Raw genomic sequence first — 21,313 nt, 5'->3', positions numbered from 1 at the left:
TTTGGAATATTGTTAAAAGGGAAATAGGGCAACCGAGAGCACAGGAAATCTGTATTTCTATCAAACTCAATGAAAAGTTTGTTGACAAAAAGTACGAAGTAGAAAACGTTTTTAATAAGCATTTTTAAGTGTTGTAGAGAAAATAGGATCCAGCTATGCATTAGAAAATGCAAGGCTGTATATGAAAGAGGCAATACCAATGCGATTTGATAAAATCTAAATTCAACCCACCTCTCCTACTGAAATAAGGGAAACAATAAATTCACTCAAAAGTGAAAGCTCACATGAAATTGATGGCATTTACAACAGGTTCTCAGCCACATATGTAGTAACTCACCGAAACTGGGCAGTTTTCCAAGTAGACTGAAATGTGCTATTGTTAAACCATCACAAAAAGGGGACAGGTCTGATTCTAGCAATTAACACGCAATTTCACTTCTGACAGGTTTTTCCAAAATTCTTGAAAAAGTAATGTATTCAAGAGTAGCATCACATATCTGTAAAAATGATCTACTAACAAAATGTCAATTTGGTTTTCAGAAAGGCTTTTCAACAGAAAATGCTATGTATGCCTTCACTGATCAAAAATGCATTGAATAACTGAACATCACCTGTTGGGATATTTTTTGAACTCTCAAAGGTTTTTGATTCACGCAATCATGAAATTCTTCTAGATAAGCTTAAGTATTGTGGTATGAGTGAGACAGTGCACAAATGATTTAATTCATATTTAACTGGAAGAATGCAGAAGGCTGAAATTAATAGTACAGGTATTCTGCAAAAATAAGCATAATCCCATAACTGGGGAGGTATCACGAATGGTGTCCCACAGGGTTCCGACCTGGGTCCTTTATGATGTTAATATTTATTAATGACTTGCCACTCTATATCATGAAGATGCAAAACTCATTTCTTTTGCTGATTATACAAGTGTCGTAATCAACCCAACAAACAAGAATTAGCTGAGGAAATTTTAAATAATGTCTTTCAGGAAATTATTAAGTGTTTCTCTGTAATGGACTCATTAAATTTTGAGAAAACACAGTGTATATAGTTCTGTACAGTAAATGGCATAAAACCGTGGATAAATGTAGACTATGAACAGAAGTCTGTTGCTAAGGCAGAAAATTCAAAATTTCTGGGTGTATGCATTGATGAGAAATTGAACTGGAGTAAACACGATGATCTGCTGAAATGTTCAAAGTCAACTACTTTGGCTATTAGGGTTATTGCAAATTTTGGTGATAAACATCAGTAAATTAGCCTACTATGCCTATTTTTATTCACTACTTTCATATAGCGTCATATTTTGGGGTAATTCATCATTAAGGCAAAAAGTATTCTTTGCACAAAAGCGTGTAATCAGAACAATAGGAGAGCCCTCCTGGGATCACCCTGCAGACATTTATTTAAGGAACTAGGGATATTCAAAGTACCTTCACAATACGTATAGTCACTTACGAAATTTGTTATTAATAACTCATCCACACTCAAAACGAATGGCGAAGAGCATAGCTGCAGTACTAGAAGAAAGAATCATCTTCACTGTTCTGGGTCAATCTGACTTTGGCACGGAATGAATTATGCTGCCACAAAAGTCTTTGATCATCTGCCAGATAATATTAAAAGTGTGACAGATAGCTAACCAGCATTTGAAAACAAAAGAATTTCTGAAGGATAGTTCCTTCTACTCAATAGATGAATTTTTTGGATATGAAGTAGTAATTGAAAGAAAAAAAACATATCGTGTAAAGAAATTATGTTAAACTCACTTTCCACATCATTACGGAATGTAATAGAACTGGTATTACTGTAACGTAATGTATGATGTGGCGACATATTTTTCCCTTGTATAGTTTGGTGTGTGTATTCCAGAGGTACACAGCCGTAGCAATTTCCGTATCTTCCAGCGTGCTACCGAGCTGCGGCTGTTCGACTGCCAACTGTGGCGATCTGCTAAGCCCTGGTCGTAGCAGCTGCTGCCTTGACCAATCGTTGGCTACGGCCATGGCCGCAGTAGTGCACTACAGTCCTTAGTCGATTAAGTGACAGTAGTGGCTACAAGAGTCCAGTAACGAAAAAAAAAAAAAAAACATATTGCATTGTTTACGATAGTGTTAAACTTGCGTTGAACAGAATATAGCTGCTGCATTGTAGGGACAGCCTGAAATGCTCATTACGAGTAATAGGGTACACTGTTGCTTTCCAACCAGACAATGGGTCCCAGAAACCTATTAATAGGTTCCATGTAGGTTGTGAAGTACATAGAAATCAGCAAAATAGCTCACATTATTGGAAAAAGGAAACCCGAGATCAGGCCCTGAAGACCATGTGGTAGTCGGCCGACTGCCGTGTCATCCCCAATGGCTCATCGGTTGCGGTACTTCAGGGGTATGGGGTCAGCACCTCGCACTCCCAGCCGTTGTAGACTTTCCGACCTTTGAGCCGCTACCGCCCAATTAGGTAGCTCCACAATTGACATCACGAGGTTGAGTGCAACCCACTCGCCCCCCACGAAGAAGAAATCCTTGGCGTTACCAGGAATAGAACCCGGATTCAACCCATGAGGGTCTGCCGTGTTGACCATTCTGCTACTGACAATTACGGTTGGTTAAGGATGTGCGTGGAAGCTAAGGCGAAACGACTACATGAAAAATATGAAGAAATGAAAAGGACTGATTATCCGAAGGACTGACTCGGCATACAGAAAAGTCAAAACAACCTTCGGTGAAAAAAGCAAAGGCTGTAACATTAAGAGTGCTATGGGAATCCCACGCGGAGGAGAGACGGATAGATGAAAAGAGTACATTGGAGGCCTCTACGAGGATAAAGACTTCTGTAATGTGATTGAAGAAGAAACAGGAGTCGATATGGAAGAGATAGGTGATCCAATATTAGAAACAAAATTTAGAAGAGCTTTGCGAGATTTAAGAACAAATAAGGTGGAAAGCATTGATAACACGCTATCGGAGTTTCTAAAATCACTCGGGGAAGTGGCAACAAAAGGACTATGCACCGTGGTTCAAAAATGGTTCAAATGGCTCTGAGCACTATGGGACTTAACTTCTGAGGTCATCAGTCCCCTACAACTTAGAACTATTTAAACCTAACTAACCTAAGAACATCACACACATCCATGCCCGAGGCAGGGTTCGAACCTGCAACCGTAGCGGTCGCGCGGTTCCAGACTGTAGCGGCTAGAACCGCTCGGCCACTTCGGCCGGCTTCACCTAAGTATGAAGAATGTAAGAGTCTGATGATTTACTGTCAGATGTTCGGAAAAGCATCATCCACACAATTCCGAAGGTAGCAAGAGTTGACGAGTCCGAGAATAACTGCACAATCACCTTATTAGCTCATGCATCCGAGTTGCTGACAATAATAATAATACACAGAAGAATGAAAAAGAAAATTGAGCATCTGTTAAATGATCAGTTTGGCTTTAAGAAATGCAAAGACACCAGAGAGGCAGTATGACGTTGCGGTTGATAATGGAAGCACGAGTGAAGAAAAATCAAGACACGTTCATAGGGTTCGTCTACTTGGAAAAAGCGTTTTACAATGTAAAATGGTGTGAGGTGTTCTAAATCTTGAGCAAAATATGGGTAAGCTATAAAAAAAAGACCGGTAATATACAATACGTACAAGAACCAAGAGGAAACAGTAAGAGTTGAAGACCTAGACCGAAGTGCAGGTATTACAAATGGTGTCTTTCGTCCCTGCTGTTCAATCTATGCAGTGTGGAAGTAATGAAAGAAATAAAATAAAGGTTCAAGAATGGAATTAAAATTCAACGTGAAAGTATATCAAAGTTAAGATTCGCTGAGACACTGCTCTCCTGAGTGAAAGTGAGGATGTGATGCATGGAATGAACAGTCTAATGAGTACAGATTATGCATTGAGAGTAAACAGAAGAAAGACAAAAGTAATGGAAAGTGGCAGGAGTGGGAACAGCGATGAACTTACCAGAATTGGGGACACGAAGTAGACGAAGCTAAGGAATACTGCTAGCTAGGCACCAAAATAACCCATGACAGAGCAAAGACGACACAAAAAGCAGACTAGCACTGGCAGAAAGGGAGTTCCTGGACAAGAGAAGTCTATTATTATTATCAAACATAACTCTTAATTTGAGAAAGACTCTTCAGAGTATGTTTGGAGCATTGTATGGTTGTGAAACGTGGACAATTGGAAAAGAATAGAATCGAAAAATTTGAGATGTGCTGTAGAAGAATGTTGAAAATTGAGTGGAATGATAAGGTGAGGAGTGAGGTGTTTCTCCGGAGAATTTGCGAGGAAAGTAACATATGGAAAAGAGTGACAAGAAGTGATAGGATGACAGGGAATTTGTTAAGACATCAGGGAATAACTTCCACGGTACTAGAGGGACTATAGAGGGTAAAGGCTGTAAAGGGAAACAGACTGAATACATCCAGCAAATAATTGAGGACGTAGTTTGTGTAAGTGCTACTCTGAGATGAAGAGGTTGGCATAGGAGAGGAACTCGGGGCAGGTAGCTTCATACAATTTCAAAGCTGATGACTCAAAAACAAAACGATACAATTTTTGATTTGCATTTCTATTAGACAATGTATCCTTGCTTAATCCAAAGTTCAGCTTAAAATTTAAAAACAGAACATTTTCCGCATGCTTCTTACGTGAGTACAGCGACAATATTGTGAATGACAAACTGGTGCTTTATTTCTTTCCAAATGTTTTGTCTGGTTACTCACAATAGTTTTTACACAACGCTTGATCATAAATAATGCACGTGTAGTTTTACTTTTGTCTCTTTCAGAAAAATACATCCACAGCTAAAGATTTCCTTTATCCTTTGTTGACAACCACTCGTAACAAAAAAATTAATGTAAAAATTCTATACTTCCTTACTGTATAACATGTGCATAAGACGAGAGAAAGGGACTGCAGTCGAGATCGCACAATGCACTTTGAAATAAGGAATGGCATCATGGAACCACTGAAAGCTGTTCTGAAATGAGTATGTTATTCACAGACAGTGAGTTTCAAATCAACGCTTCATTAAGTTTAAAGACGGTTGCCCGGCGCGAAATGCATGCTTGCTTTTAGCTACGGCCTCTGTTATGTGCTCATTCGTGTACTATCTTTTCCATGGGCCATCAACAAGTGCAGAAGCCGACAGTCAGTTACCGTGTTACACCTACTGTCTGGTCAAAGAATACCAACTATCTGATGACAGAGAACCTTCCATAAACTTGATGTAGTCTTTATGTGTTGAAGATGGTCACAAACTAGTTGTCTTTGATAAAAACTTTCAGTCTTCAAAATCTTTTGTTATAAGACTGTTTTAAGGTGGATCTGCAATGATTAGAAAATGTCCAGCTTACGTTAACAGATGTGCTACTGTACATTTTATTGTATACTGTATGAGTTTTATGAGAGAACAATCGCCTGTCAGCACTTAATATATGGACATGGCCATGTGTACAGTGCGCATTTTCATTTTAAATGTTTTATATATGAAAAACCTTTGTATAACGGGCTACATTTTATCCACAAACATGTCAGCTTGGCGAGAGGTTTCGGAAAAAATGAACACGTTTTATAATAAAATTTTTTGAAGACCCGAACGTATCGCAAAGTCTATAGAAACTGAGTGCTGTAAATAAGGAAATATTTATGCGATCCTGCCTTTAGAAAGTTTTTAGTGAGTAAAATAGACCTCTCCAGATTTCTCGACAAGAAAATTCAGTCTAGTCGCCTGTGAACAGAATTCAATAAAACAACTTTTGTTAGTTCTGTGACGCCCATCTATAAAACAATTGTGTTGAGCACTGCCTATAGGAAATATTTTACTCTTCGAACTGAAAAGGTGTTACGGCTTCCAGGTTGGAACGGTTGCACTGCTTCCGTGGTGCAACGAGTCTGCACACGACGTTGTAACAAGTTGCAGGACTGAAGCCTGAGGTTGGATGTTCCTGATTTGAACTGCAGGACCAAGAGTACTGGAATAGAAACAGTAGTTTTCTCATTGATGTCCAAAAATGATGCGAAAGGTGAAAACCCACTTTTCTATAATCGTATTAAAAATTTAACGTATTATTTGCTTAAGTATGATTCAGTAACAGTGTTATGTTCATCGCTACGTTAAATATCGTCCGTCCCTACTGCACTGGCAGTTTCACCCGAATGGTTGTCATGCACGTGAACTGGAGCAGCTGGTGGAGTTGAGCCCTTTGGTGGAGGGGTGAGAGACTTGTTTTGAGAGCTGGCCAGTGTGTGGCGTGGCGTATGTCTAGGACGGCGGCTGGCCGCGGCGGCTGCGCCAGACTGCGTTCTCGGGAGTGGTCGCGCCGGCAGCGGCTTCGGCCCGCGGCTGGACCGCGCAGCCGTCACGCAGCAGCCGCAGCCGTTCCTGGTGCAGCGCCTCCTGGTTCTGCAGCCGCAGCCTGTGCAGCTCCTCCTCGTGCATCACCCGCAGCGCGTGCAGCTGCCGCGACTGCTGCAGCTCCTGACGCGCCAGCTCAGGCTCCTCGCACCTCTGGCCACACACAAACAACACACATCACAACTCTCACCCCAGTGGGATGCACCAGACTCGTAGCAACGAGTCAGTGACAGGTTGGGAACAACTACATGTAGAAGAAAGAAAGGGTTGTTGCTCGGTAATAGTCGTGAAAGCGGTGCAGTCCAATTGCATAGAAAACACCAGTTGTACAGACTGTCCATAATACAAGTTCCAGTTTCAAAACGAGCTTACAAGAGGGTAAACTCCCCCTCACACCCCCCTCAGATTTTGTGGTAAGATGGTCCAGCGAATAGCCCATCAAATACTGAACACACATCAAGCGTGAAAGCAGGAAGAAGGTGTACTGAACTGTGAAAAAAAAACAGTGAACGGTCCAAACAGTTTTTTTGTTTTTTTGTTTAGGGCGCTCAAGTAGGTCATTAGAGCCCAGTCTCAAACGTTACTGCACTAACAACGTAGAAAAACGCAAGGGGGCAACACCTGAAAGTACTCACAAAGACGCAAATAAACAAAATAAAAGAGTTAGATCTTTTTGGACAAGTCCGTCAATGTAATAAAACTAAGGATACGAGCAGCTGCTCGAGCGTCATCAGCTAAAAGTTCCTGTAAGGTAGACGGCAGACAGGACAACACGAGAGTGAATAAAACGGGGACAAGTCAATAAAATATGACGCACCGTCAATGGATGACCACAGGGGCACTGATGGGCGGGGTCACTGGACAACAGGTAGCGGTGGCTAAATCGGCAATGCTCAATCCGCAACCTGGCCAAAATGACGTCCTCTCACCGGGAAGGACGTGAGGAGGTCGTCCAAGCCGTCGGGATCGGTTTGATGTCCGTAAGCTTATTTTCATGCCACAATGATGAAACGCGCCGACAAAGAACCCCACTAAAATCAGTTGATGGGACACAAAAGGAAGCTGTCCGAGGCAGGAGGACAGCAGCCTCGGCCGCAGCATCAGCAGCTTCGTTCCCAGGCACACCAACGTGGCCAGGAATCCACAAAAAAGGACACGAGCGCCGGTATCAGCTAGCGACTGAAGGGGCCTTTTTTTGTGGTTTCAGGGCGCACAACTTCAATGGTCATTAGCGCCCAGAAGGGGCCGTTGAATTCGTTGCACGAGAGGGTGGTCCGAATATGTGTCACGGAGACTCTGAATGGCGCTGAAAGAATCAGAGCAGATGGCACAGGGAGAATGACGATGGCGGCGGATATACTGAACAGCCTGATAGAGAGCAACGAGCACAGTGGCGGAACTACGGCGTCGTGGTCAAGTGGTCAGTCTGCTTTCCGAGGACGTCCTGTTTACGTCCCGTCCGCGCGATCGCGAGTGCCCGTAGTTGTTTACTACTTCGTTGTCGCTAATTTAGAGTCCATCACTACCGACGCAACATGGCACATTCACACAGACAAACCAGCATCAAGATCACTTTTCAACCCGATCATGCACGACCGCGATCTTTTGAAGTGGACGACGTTAAAATTGAACTGCGGGACATAATTGGTATCCACCTCTCTATCACGAGCAGTGTTGTCTACGTCGAGTTAGTAAGTGACGAGGTATGCAACAGCATTGTGCGCGCACATGCGAACGATCTTAAATTCAAACATTCTGATGGCCACAATGGGGCGGTCTCTATCGATCACGCGGGGCTTGGCCTCCGTACGATACGCGTTTTCGAACTCCCTTTCGAAGTACCACCGGACGTAGTCACCGCGGCTTTCCAGCATTACGGCAGTGGTCAGCCATATGGCCGAAAAATGGACCACCTTTACCACGTACCCCGTTCTTAATGGGGTACGACAGATCAATATTGAACTGACCAAACAAGTACCATTATATCTTGTCATCGGCGGATGTAGGGCCATCATTATGTATGACGGTCAGCCACGCACTTGCTCCTGTTGTGGCCAAGAAGGGCACGTCCTGTCGGATTGTCTCCGACGATGGCTTACTCAAATCCCGACAGGTGAATCTATGACCTCTTCTACGGTGACGACCCTTCCTCTGAATTATGCCGAGGTTGCACGGGCAGCAACCCTTTCCGATGCTGACCACATTAGTCCGATAGTCGCCCCCGATAGCGAGACCATGATGGATTCTGCAGTACCGGATCCGGACTCTACAACGGCGCCCCCACCTGAAGATAATCACCGACCGACCATGCAAGAAGGCATGGATGCCAGGATGTAAATTGACCCACGGGTTGTGCCGACAGCGGCTTTTCTACCAGACACCGGAGCAGCTGAAGAAATCCACCCACATTCGGATACTGAAACACACGTCCGTAAACAGCGTTCCCCGCGGAAACACAAGAGACGGCGGCGTGCTCCATCGGACGAGTGTTTGCAGCGATCGTCTGACATGGACTGTGGTCACTCCAACGACGGTACCGGCGGTACAGAGGCCGCAGTAGCATCCCACCCAACAGATCGCCATGCTGACAGCTTCAGTCCTCCGACCCCACAGGACAGCAGGATCACAACCACACAGCCGCCGCCGATTCCCAGCCAGTAGAGCCGATGGAGTCAGCGCAGAGTGCCGCAGCAGCCACGAACAGCCGATGGTATTTCATGGCGTCTGAGCGGATGACAGTGAGGAAAACTCCTTGCCCATCTTGTCGGACGACACGCGCGGGAATTTACCCCACCAGTGTTGATCCTTTCTCGCCATCAGATACAGTGACGAGACAGCCTCACAAGGGTATTGATGGCCAACACGGGTGATATGGATAAACCTCAAACTTATCACGTTGCGACTATAAACATCAACAATATAGGGACGCGCGCTAAGTTATCCTTGCTTCAAGATAAGTTGAATTCTGCTTCCATCAATATAGCCCCTCTCCAGGAAGTATACGTCGACGACTTCCCCGGCATGTACGGTTACAATGCTTGCGTCTCTCCAGCTTCCTTCACAGGCAGGAGTGTCGCTGTTCTTCTTCGGGAAGGGATAGTGGCGGATGATATCCTCTTTCTGCCCGGGGCAAGAGGAACGGCACTCACAGTACTAGGTGTACGCCTTATCAATATCTACACACATTCCGGGACGGACAAACGTCGCGAACGTTCACGATTCTTTACGGAAGACGCCGCCCCGCTCTTCCAAGGGCGTCACGAGCATCTGGTGTTTGGAGGTGACTGCAATTGCGTACCGCCACCCAGAGACCAACTCCCACGACATAATCCGTACCCGGAACTCGAGACACTGTAAGTAGGCTGTTTAGGTTTTTTTATTGGTAACGCCACCTCTGTATGAAAATCACTGGCTGTGCTGTGTGCAGTCTGTGGCTGCTTTGCATTGTTGTAATACTCGCCATTGTAGTGTTAGGCAGCTGGCTGTGAACAGCGCGTAGTGTTGCGCAGTTGGAGGTGAGCCGCCAGCAGTGGTGGATGTGGGGAGAGAGATGGCGGAGTTTTGAAATTTGTCATAAACTGATATATATATATATGAATGATGATATCAAGGTAAATACATTGTTTGTTCTCTATTAATATCTTTCATTTGCTAACTATCCCTATCAGTAGTTAGTGCCTTCCATAGTTTGAATCTTTTATTTAGCTGGCAGTAGTGGCGCTTGCTGTATTGCAGTAGTGGGAGTAACTAAGATTTTTGTGAGGTAAGTGATTTGTGAAAAGTACAGGTTAATGTTAGTCAGGGCCATTCTCTTGTAGAGATTATTGAAAGTCAGATTGCGTTGCGCTAAAAATATTGTGTGTCAGATTAAGCACAGTCGTGTAAAAATGTTAAAAAGGGGACGTTTCATATGGCGACCCTGCCAGGATTCGAACCTGGAATCTTCTGATTTTTTTCTTGTAGTTTGTGTAATTAGTGTAGCTTTTGTTTATTGCTAGCGCGTAATTGTAGAGAAAATCTCCTTTGTAGTTCCAGTCTTTCATTGTTGTACAGTAAAACAGTTGTGGTATGCATGTAGATTTGCACCAAGTATTTCGCAGCTGCAATTAACTAGATATTATTTTCAGTGCTATGTTAATTTTTTTTTTTTTTTTTTTTTTTTTTTTTGTGGTTTTCGGGCGCACAACTTCAATGGTCATTAGCGCCCTGACTACTCTAAGAATGCACCGCGAGGCACAAGTTGACAACAACAACTAAAAGGGAAAACACAATAAAAGACAGACTGACAGGCATAGGATTAAAAAACATCATCAAATGTCCTTAGCGAGGTTTGTCAAATTGATAAAACAAAGAACACGAGCAGCTGCTCGTGGGTCATCCGCTAAAATGGCATCTAAAGTAGTAGGCAGGTTAAGATCGAGGCGCAGTGTTTTAAGATCGGGACAGGACATTAAAATGTGACTAACCGTCAGCAAGTGCCCACATGGGCAGAACGGCGCCGGCGCAGCCGTCAGCAGATGGCGATGGCTGAACCGGCAGTGTCCAATTCGTAACCTCGCTAAAACGACCTCCTCCCGCCGAGAAGGGCGTGAGGAGGACGCCCAAGCCACGGGAAGAGGTTTTAAGGCCCGAAGCTTGTTGTCGGTAAGTGCAGCCCAATCGGCATGCCACAGCGACACAACGCGCCGACAAATGACCCTGCTAAAATCGGACGAAGGGACACAACAAGAAGCTGTCCGAGGCTGGAGGACCGCAGCCTTGGCCGCGGCATCTGCAGCTTCGTTCCCAGGGATACCGACATGGCCAGGAACCCACATAAAGCTAACCGGCGTACCGACGTCCACCAGCTGCTGAAGAGAGCGTTGGATCCGGTGTACGAAAGGGTGAACCGGGTACGGATCACTGAGGCTCTGGATGGCGCTCAGGGAATCTGAGCAGATGACATAAGCAGAATGTCGGTGGCGGCAGATGTACAGAACAGCCTGGTAGAGGGCAAAGAGCTCAGCTGTGAAGACCGAACAATGGCCATGGAGCCGGTATTGGAAACTTTGTGCCCCGACAATAAAGGAACACCCGACCCCGTCATTGGTCTTAGAGCCATCTGTATAAATGAAAGTCATGTTGTTGAACTTCGAGCGAAGTTCCAAAAAACGGGAGTGGTAGACCGAACCGGAGGTGACCTCTTTCGGGAGCGAGCTGAGGTCGAGGTGAACGCGGACCTGAGCCTGGAGCCAAGGTGGCGTGCGGCTCTCGCCCACTCGGAAGGTTGCAGGGAGTGAAAAATCAAGGTGTTGAAGGAGGCGACGAAAGCGAACTCCAGGGGGTAGCAAGGCAGAGACATACAACCCGTATTGAAGGTCAAGAGAGTCGTCAAAAAAGGAACGATAAGAAGGATGGTCGGGCATTGACAGTAGCCGACAGGCATACCGACAAAGCAGTATATCGCGCCGGTAGGTGAGTGGCAATTCGCCAGCGTCAGCATGAAGACTCTCTACGGGACTGGTATAAAATGCTCCGATCGCAAGTCGTAAACCCCGATGTTGTATGGAGTTGAGGCGGCGTAAGATGGATGGCCGTGCAGAGGAGTATACGAAGCTCCCATAATCCAGCTTGGAGCGGACAATCGACCGATATAGGCGAAGGAGGACGGTTCGATCCGCTCCCCACGACATACCACTGAGAACACGGAGGACATTTAAAGAACGGGTACAACGGGCGGCCAAATATGACACATGTGGAGACCAGCTAAGTTTCCTGTCAAAGGTAAGGCCTAAAAATTTGATTGTCTCCACGAGTGGGAGAGCAACGGGACCGAGTCGTAAGGACGGTGGGAGAAACTCTTTGTAGCGCCAGAAGTTAATACAGACCGTCTTCTCGGCAGAAAAACGGAAGCCATTGGCGACACTCCAGGAGTAAAGACGGTCAAGAGAACGCTGAAGACAGCGCTCCAAGACACGTGGACACTGCGCGCTGCAATAGATGGTAAAATCGTCCACGAAAAGGGAGCCTGATACATCAGCTGGGAGGCAATCCATTATTGGATTGATCGCGATGGCGAAGAGAGCGACGCTCAAAACTGAGCCCTGTGGCACCCCATTCTCCTGGCGAAAGGTGTCGGACAGGACAGAACCCACACGTACCCGAAACTGTCGATCCATTAAAAAGGAACGAATAAAAAGAGGGAGGCGACCGCGAAAGCCCCATGTATGCATGGTGCGGAGAATGCCCGCCCTCCAACAGGTGTCGTAAGCCTTCTCCAAATCAAAGAACACAGCCGCGGTCGGGCGCTTCCGCAAGAAGTTATTCATGATGAAGGTCGACAAGGTAACCAGATGGTCGACAGCAGAGCGGCGCCTTCGAAATCCACATTGTACATTGGTAAGTAGGCGTCGAGACTCGAGCAGCCAAACCAATCGAGAGTTAACCATTCGCTCCATCACTTTACAGACACAGCTGGTAAGCGAGATAGGTCGATAACTGGAAGGCAAGTGCTTGTCCTTCCCCGGCTTAGGAATCGGGACAACAATAGACTCGCGCCAGCATGCGGGAACATGTCCCTCAATCCAGATGCGATTGTAAGTACGAAGAAGAAAACCTTTACCCGCGGGAGAAAGGTTCTTCAGCATCTGGATATGAATAGAATCAGGCCCTGGAGCGGAGGACCGTGATCGGCCAAGTGCGTTTTCCAGTTCCCGCATGGTGAATGGGGCATTATAACCTTCACGATTCGAGGAGCGGAAGTTAGGTGGCCTCGCCTCCTCTGCCTGTTTGCGGGGGAGGAAGGCAGGGTGGTAATGAGCGGAGCTCGAAACCTCGGCGAAAAAGCGGCCGAAGGCATTGGAGACAGCCTCAGGGGCCACAAGGACTTCATTCGCGACCTTCAAGCCAGAAACTGGGGAGTGGACCTTAGTGCCAGATAGCCGGCGCAGGCTACCCCAGACAACAGAAGAAGGAGTAGAACTGTTGAAGGTGCTGGTGAAAGCAGCCCAGCTGGCTTTCTTGCTTTCTTTAATAATACGACGACACTGAGCACGTAATCGTTTATAATTAATGCAATTCGCCACTGTAGGGTGGCGTTTAAAGGTGCGTAAAGCACGTCGACGAGCACGTAAAGCGTCCCTACATGCTGCGGTCCACCAGGGGACCGGTACGCGACGTGGAGAAGAAGTAGGGTGAGGGATGGAATATTCAGCAGCAGCGAGAATGACTTCCGTGAGGTGTGCGACCTGACGATCGCAGCTTGTGAAGATTTGATCCTGAAAGGTCGCCCTGGAAGAGAAGAGCCCCCAGTCTGCCTTGGAGATGGTCCAACGAGAGGAGCACGGAGAGGGAGTATGCTGCAGGAGATGGATAACACACGGGAAGTGGTCGCTCGAATATGCATCAGCAAGTGCATACCACTCAAACCGGCGTGCAAGTTGGGGAGTACATATAGAGAGGTCTAAATGGGAATAGGTATGAGATGTGTCCGAAAGAAAAGTAGGGGCGCCAGTATTGAGGCAGACAAGATTGAGCTGGTTGAAAAGGTCTGCTAACAAGGAGCCCCTCGGGCAGGATGCTGGAGAGCCCCAAAGAGGATGGTGGGCATTGAAGTCTCCAGTTAACAATAATGGGGCAGGTAGCTGAGTAATAAGTTGCGTCATGTCTGCCCTGGTAACGGCAGATGACGATGGAGCGTAAACGGTACAAAAGGAAAACGTGAAAGTGGGGAGAGTAATGCGGATGGCTACTGCCTGCAGGCCGGTGTGCAACGTGATGGGATCGTAGTAAATATCATCCCGGACCAGCAACATAACCCCTCCATGAGCTGGGATACCTACCACAGGGGGTAGGTCAAAACGCACAGAGGTGTAGTGTGCCAAGGCAATTTGATCGCATGGGCGTAGCTTCGTTTCCTGGAGGGCTATGACGAGCGGACGATGCGAGCGGAGCAGCAACTTCAAGTCCTCTCGGTTGGAGCGAATGCTGCGAATATTCCAGTTAATAAGTGCCATCGTAAGAAAAGGAAGATGAGAGAAGGGGTCACCTCGAAGGCCGCTTAGGGCCTGGCTTCGAGCGAGCACTGCCGCCGCTAGCAGGAGGCAGACAGTCATCGTCCATGGGGTCTATAGGGTCATCGGCCATCTCAGGAGGATGGCCGGGAGGGGGAGCTTCCTCCGCCGGTGAACGGCCAGATGTTCGGCTACCAGCGGTGCGGCCAGGCGAAACGGATGACGGCCTGGGGCGGCAACCGCTGGGTGGCGCAGGAGAAGAAAGGCGCCGCGGCGGAGAAGGAGAACTGTGCTTCCGATGCGCCTTTTTAGAAGGACGTTTGGTGGAAGTACCGGTCGAAGGCTGGGAGGTCGAGGAACGGAGGAAGTCTGCACGGGATGGTTCCTTCTTGAAGGCCCGTGCATCTGACTTCGGGGTCTTCGACTGAGCAGAAGCTGAGGAAGTGGCTGGTGTCTGTGGGGTGATGGGAGGAAGAGGAGACGTCGACCGTGCGATCTTAGCACTGGCCGAACGGACGACCGTGGTGCTGAAGGTCAGATCGCATGTCTGGGTTGCTACCTCCCGGGTAGTCCGAGGAGAGGCGAGGACAGTGCTGTATTTCCCCGCTGGGAGCAGCGTGGGCTTCCTACTAGCCAATAGCTTGCGAGCAGCCGAGGTGGACACTTTCTCTTTGACTCGAATCTCCTGGATACAGCGTTCTTCCTTATAGACAGGACAGTCGCGGGAGGATGCGGCATGGTCACCCTGACAGTTCACACAACGAGGAGACGGAGGTGGACAGTCACCCTCATGGGCATCCCTGCCACAAGTGACACATTTAGCCGCATTGGAACAAGACTGTCGAGTGTGATTGAAACGCTGACACTGGTAGCAGCGCGTAGGTGTCGGGACATAGGGGCGAACTGAAATGACCTCGTAGCCCGCCTTGATGCGCGATGGCAGCTTAACACTATCGAAGGTTAAGAAAAGTGTCCGGGTCGGTACAAGGTCATTGTTGACCTTTTTCATGACCCTATGGACAGCCGTCACGCCCTGCTCAGCGAGGAAAGATTGAATCTCCTCGTCAGTCAAGCCGTCGAGGGATCTAGTATAGACCACACCACGAGACGAATTCAAAGTTCGGTGAGCCTCCACCCGGACAGGGAATGTGTAAAGGAGTGTGGCCCGAAGCAGTTTTTGTGCCTGAAAGGCGCTCTCAGTTTCGAGTAATAGGGTACCGTTACGCAATCTGGTACAAGATTTGACAGATCCAGCTATGGCATCGACGCCCTTCTGGATAACGAAAGGGTTGACAGAGGAAAAATCCTTTCCTTCCTCAGATCGAGAAACGACGAGGAACTGTGGGGCAGGCGGTAGTATATTTGTCACTGTTGGCTGGTCACGTTTCCGTTTGTGGGTCGAAGTCGAAAGCGATGGAGTAGAATCCATTGCGGAGGAATCCCCCATGATTGCCAGCGTCTCCGATGGCGCGCTCCTTCCTTGTGGGGACCCTCTCAGAGGGCACTCCCGCCTTAGGTGAATGTTTACACCTCAGGTCACACCTCCCGAGAAACAGACGGAGGGACCAATCGGCATGGTCAGAAGGTATCAGCTCAGGCAATCACCCCTCCCCGGGCCTGGCCTTTACCAGGGGGTACGCGCGTGCCTTACATGTCTACCCAGGGCGGGGACTTACGCGTTACCCCGTCACCGGCTACGCGTGCGAACGCGTGGGTCGGCCTTCAGACACGCACAGGGAGGAAGGAAGAAGAGGAAAAAGAAGAGAGAGGGAGAAAGAGGACAGACTGTCTCAAACGCCGAGGCGGAGACCAGAGAAGGCAAGGAGAAGAAGGCAATGAGAAAGCAAGGAGAAGGAGGCAAGGAGAAGGCAAGGAGAAGAAGGCAATGAGAAGGCAAGGAGAAAAAGGCAATGAGAAGGCAAGGAGAAAAAGGCAATGAGAAGGCAAGAAGAAGTCAAGGGAAAGAGTAAGGAAGACAGTGAAGTGGAGAAGAGCAAAAAAAGGAACCAACAAAAGGAATGAAGAAACGAGAAGTGAAAAACCAAAAAGACCACGATTATAGGTCGGGAAACCGTCCGTCTCCGGACGCAGGCGCTAACTACCCCCGTGAGGGGGATGGTCTCCTTTTAGTCGCCTCTTACGACAGGCAGGAATACCTCGGGCCTATTCTAATCCCCGGACCCGCAGGGGGGAGTGCTATGTTAATGTGTTCCCCTATTTTTGCTCTTCAAATTGTGTTTTTCTGTGTTGTCGTGTGAAATACTGTGACAATAATGGCGTGTGAAAAACGTAATACTAGGCTCCAAAGTAAACTGAGAAATGACAGTGAAAACGAAAGCAGTGTGTTAGCGCCACCGAGTAATGAATTAACTGATGTTCAAAGTAGTAATTTGGTAATTGTGCATAGGGAAATGGAGCGGGCGGCAAACAATGGCGTGGACAGTGAAACAATTAGTGAAGAGGGAAGCATTATCGATTGTTCGGTCGGCAACAGCTCGCCTCAGGAATCGGGAATGACAGGACACAATTTTGCAAATATTGTAGACTCAGGTTTTGGGTCCTCATCGTTTTCTCAAATGAGTCAAGACACATTTTCTGCTTGTCAAAATGTGAATGTTGCCGGTGAAAATGCACTGCCAAAAAGCATAGAGAAACAGATTCCGGACACTAATACATTATTATTGCAATTAATGCAACAAATGGAACAAAATCAGAGACAAACACAGCAAAAGCTTGAAAAAATTAGACACAATGGAACAAAATCAGAGAAACACAGCAACAGTTAGACGCAATGGAACAAAAGCTTCAAAAGTTAGACTCAGTGGAAAATAACCTTGAACAAACACGTGAAGATTTAACTAGTGAGTTACATAACATTGAATCGAAATGTCAAAAAGTCTGTAATGACGTAAAAACTTTGTGAGCATTTCCAACCTATTTTTTCGCGTCATGAAAATGCACTACAGAATCACGAAGCAGCCATAAAAGAACTGCAAACTACTGTTCATGAAAATCATGAGACCTTGCAAGCTAAATTTGACTCAGTTGCATCTACCGATTCGGTTACGCAACTTGCAAAAACCCAGGAAAACTTAAAGGACACAGTAGAAAGACACATGGAGGAAATTAGTACATTATCAGAGAAAGTATTTGAACTTTCGGATCAGCTAAATAATTTATCTACGAAGGTAGATGATAATCTGAATGACACAAAACCGGTAGTCTTTAATGACACAGAAGAGAGCGAACAAATTAGGAAACTGAAACAAAATCTGAATCAAATTAATACGCAACACCAAGTAGAAATCCGGGAAGTACAAGATCAGCTGACACAGGTAATACAAGAATTACGTATTTCAGAGGACACTCGCGCTCCAACACAGGAAGAGGGACTTAGAAATATGGAACACTCACAAAATAATAACACAGGACACTTCGGAAATTATGAAAGAAATTGGCAAGGTACACCGAATTTTGGGATGGAGCCGCCGAAACGACGTGACAATGACCGACATGCGACTCGCCGACATGATGATTTTGACTATAAGCTGTTCATTACTACACATAAATTCAAAACATTTAAGAATTCTGCCAACGACATTCATCCACAAGCATGGCTCCATCAATTCTCTCATTGTTTTCCTCCCAACTGGTCATTAGAACACAGATTAGAATTTATGTGTGGCTACTTGGAGAATGAACCAGCTGTAAGAATGCGATCGGTCATTCACGATTGTCACAGTGAAGGAGAATTTTATCATGCCTTCCTCTCAGCGTATTGGTCTCAAGCTACACAAGACCGAGTAAAACATAGCATCATAATGATGAAACGTTTCGAACAATCTGAATTTTCCAGTCTTGTCAAATATTTTGAAAACATGTTGCACAAGAATCAGTACCTGTCAAACCCATACAGCCCCTCAGAACTCATCCGCATTTGCTTAATCAAATGACCTGAACATTTACGACATATTATTTTAGCAGGACGTTGCAAAGACGACATTGAAGCTTTTCAGGGTCTGTTACAAGAATTGGAAATTGACACTGACAATCGCGGAATGCGGAAACAGGAACATAACAATTACAGGTCACATCCGTCACAATTCCGTGATGAAAGAAATATTAACTGGGACACGTCAAGGCTATTCTTGCAACGTAAATCGTGATCAAAACAGACACCACCCATATGACAACCACTCGCAGAGTAATAGTTACAGAGAAAGTTCGCATTTCCGTAGTAATAAATATGACAGAGACAATCATAGAAACAGACAATATGGTAACCATAACTATTATTATCAAGGGAGACAGAATAACTTCAGACGCAACAGTTCAGAGCGCAGGTACGATTCAGGAAGAAACTCTCCACCACATGACCGACAAGAAAGAAACTATGTAAACTACCGACATAACGATAGACCTGAATTTCATCAGAACTGGCGGGATTATAACAGAGCTGGGCCCTCTCGGCAAGGCGAATTTGTAGAAGTTCGGTCACCTAATCCCAATAACGACGCGCGCCAACAAAGAAACAGACAATGACCCGCACCGCAGGCAGACACCTGCGCCGGCTGGCTCCGAGAAAAATAACATAGACGCTAACCTTGAGAAAAATTCCAGTATTCTTTAACGACCTATACCGCATGATAATTGCATTGTTCAAACTCTGAGTACTATGAAGAGTAAAGGATTGCACCACCCTTCACATGTAAAACCGTTTATTGAAAAATAATCTGCTTTTTAACTTTGTCTTTGCCATATAACTTTTCACTTTACATTTCTAGTATGCTTCGTCAGACTTACGAAACTGTTAACATGCAACAATGTTTAAAGTTAAATATCCAGTCAAGAACCAAGGGAACATTTTTAAATAGAAATTATGAATGTATTGTTATAGTGAACAGACGACACAGTGTTGTATTTGTACATTCTTGCTTGTTAGCTGCACGATTACGTAACGACTATCAGGCTTACATACTTAGGACACATACTGGTACTGATAATGAGATTTTAATGCAACATTTTGGTTTACTTGAAAATACATTCTGAATTTAAAGTGCTTTCTGTGAGATACCAGATGACACAGTGGTTAGTTTATGTGACAGCTACACGATGTTATAACGACGGTACTAATGAGTGACAATTTACAATGTTGCTTTTGCAGTGTATCTGTTTTATATCTGCACAATTTTTCTGAATTCTGGAAAGTAAAACATGTTTTAGTATTTAACTTTTGTGGTATAGCTACAATGAGACAGCCTTTTCTGTGGCATAACAATACGTCACAGCACAGTACTTTCTTCATCACAACAATAAGCGTAATAACTAAGATATCTATACGCAAAGCATTTCACTTTTGTTTATCATGAGGTAAGTACATTGACTTCTGCAGAACTTAGCTTTCAGAGGACGATAACTACGACACTTCCACAGAGATTATCTTACAACAAGACGCACATTTAGCGCTACAGGAAACGCATTTGAGTGATTGATTTTGTACTTAAAACATTTATTTTTAAAGATATTTGAAGTACAATGATACAAAGGTATTCCGTGATACATTTCATTCCATTGATGTAATCTGTAACACCTGAGGGTATTATTCATTTATCCTCAGGGGGGTACACGTCTACTTTGTGTACCATGTGTTTGGCAAGCACAAGGAGCCCTAGCTATTATGGTATTTGCTTATACAACTTTACACATCGGTACCATATTTCTCTAACACATAAATTACACAGCTATCTGATTATTTAACAAAGAAACAAACATTTTTTTACTACATTAGTGACAGATGTTTACGTAATTACACAGTTGAATAACTTCACACTTATGAAATTGCATTTTGTCAGTACTTTGTGAACTGTTCATATTTTTTCGGAACCATTGTGATACTATGAGAGCTTTGAATGATGTATTTGGTATGAGATCATGATTTTTAAGGTACGTTTGAGGTAGATGACACTATTGAAATGAGCAGAGAACATTTTTTTAGGTTTTGAAATTATTGCAGAAAGCTACGACGATTTTGAGATTTGACTGATGTGTTATGATATTTTTACGATGACGATGTGTACTATGCTGTTGAGATATGTTTATGATCAATAAGATGATGCTACCGTATATGAGGAATAAGAAGTATGTTGAAAACCAAAAATCGTACTTTAAGAGTTATGAAATGTGTGTAAATGAGTGAATGTATCACAATGCCGGTGAAAATTTTTGGACACTGTTATATTCATAAGATTTTGTTTCTACACATTGGTAACGCAAATTCTCGACCTGTGAAATTTTTTAAATGAAACTGCCACTGTAGCGGAAACTGCTGTCGTAAATATTTCGGTATGAAAGGTAAGTGACCGTGACGTAATTCGTTGTGAGCAGCCAGGTGTGCCAGCCGCCTTGAGAAAAAGCCATTAGGTGGTTAAAAAAAAAAAAAAAAAAAAAAAAAAAAAAGAAAGAAAGAAAGCATCGTAAATACGACACGCTAATAATAACTTGGAAACATTCTTACATCTGCACACCTGATTAGGAGACAAGTGTCTATCTACGAGAATTGAGATAATTTCTACTAACTTATGAAATGCCTCGTGACTACTGAATGATTATTTTATGCTTTACTTTGTACATAGTTGCTTATTTCATTTGATATCTGGTTTCCAGCTGTCTTGCAGCATTGGTTTCATAAAATAAAATTAAATGCATTTGCTAATGTGAACACTTTCTGTCAACAGATCTATTAAATAATAATTTTGTGATCCACATTCTTCAAAAAAGGAGCTCTTGGAATGGAAAGAACAATAAGAAGGGACTAGTAACAGGAACTGCATACATAATTTTCTTTTCAACTACTTGGTAATTTTTTTGGTAGAGTAAGTTATCGTGATGTGACATAGGTATTAGACATGGCCATTTTTAGTGTAATACTTTTTCTGCTTGAACTTTGTCATGTTTA

At 45.0% G+C, this 21,313-nt stretch overlaps 1 protein-coding gene across 1 annotated transcript in view; it reads right to left on the bottom strand.

Annotated features, from left to right (window-relative positions):
• Positions 1 to 6,057: 6,057 nt before the first annotated feature.
• The window catches only part of LOC126253465 (beta-1,3-glucan-binding protein-like), a 117,129-nt gene continuing 101,873 nt past the window's right edge, over positions 6,058 to 21,313 (bottom strand). Inside the window, exon 4 of the mRNA XM_049954820.1 lies at positions 6,058 to 6,520. Within this exon, the coding sequence (XP_049810777.1) occupies positions 6,275 to 6,520 (246 nt within the window). The 3' untranslated portion in view covers positions 6,058 to 6,274. The remainder of the gene's footprint in view (positions 6,521 to 21,313) is intronic.

The sequence above is a fragment of the Schistocerca nitens genome, chromosome 4 (genome assembly GCF_023898315.1).
Source record: "Schistocerca nitens isolate TAMUIC-IGC-003100 chromosome 4, iqSchNite1.1, whole genome shotgun sequence".
Taxonomy (NCBI): Eukaryota; Metazoa; Arthropoda; class Insecta; order Orthoptera; family Acrididae; genus Schistocerca; species Schistocerca nitens.
This window is presented reverse-complemented; position numbering and strand designations above follow the sequence as displayed.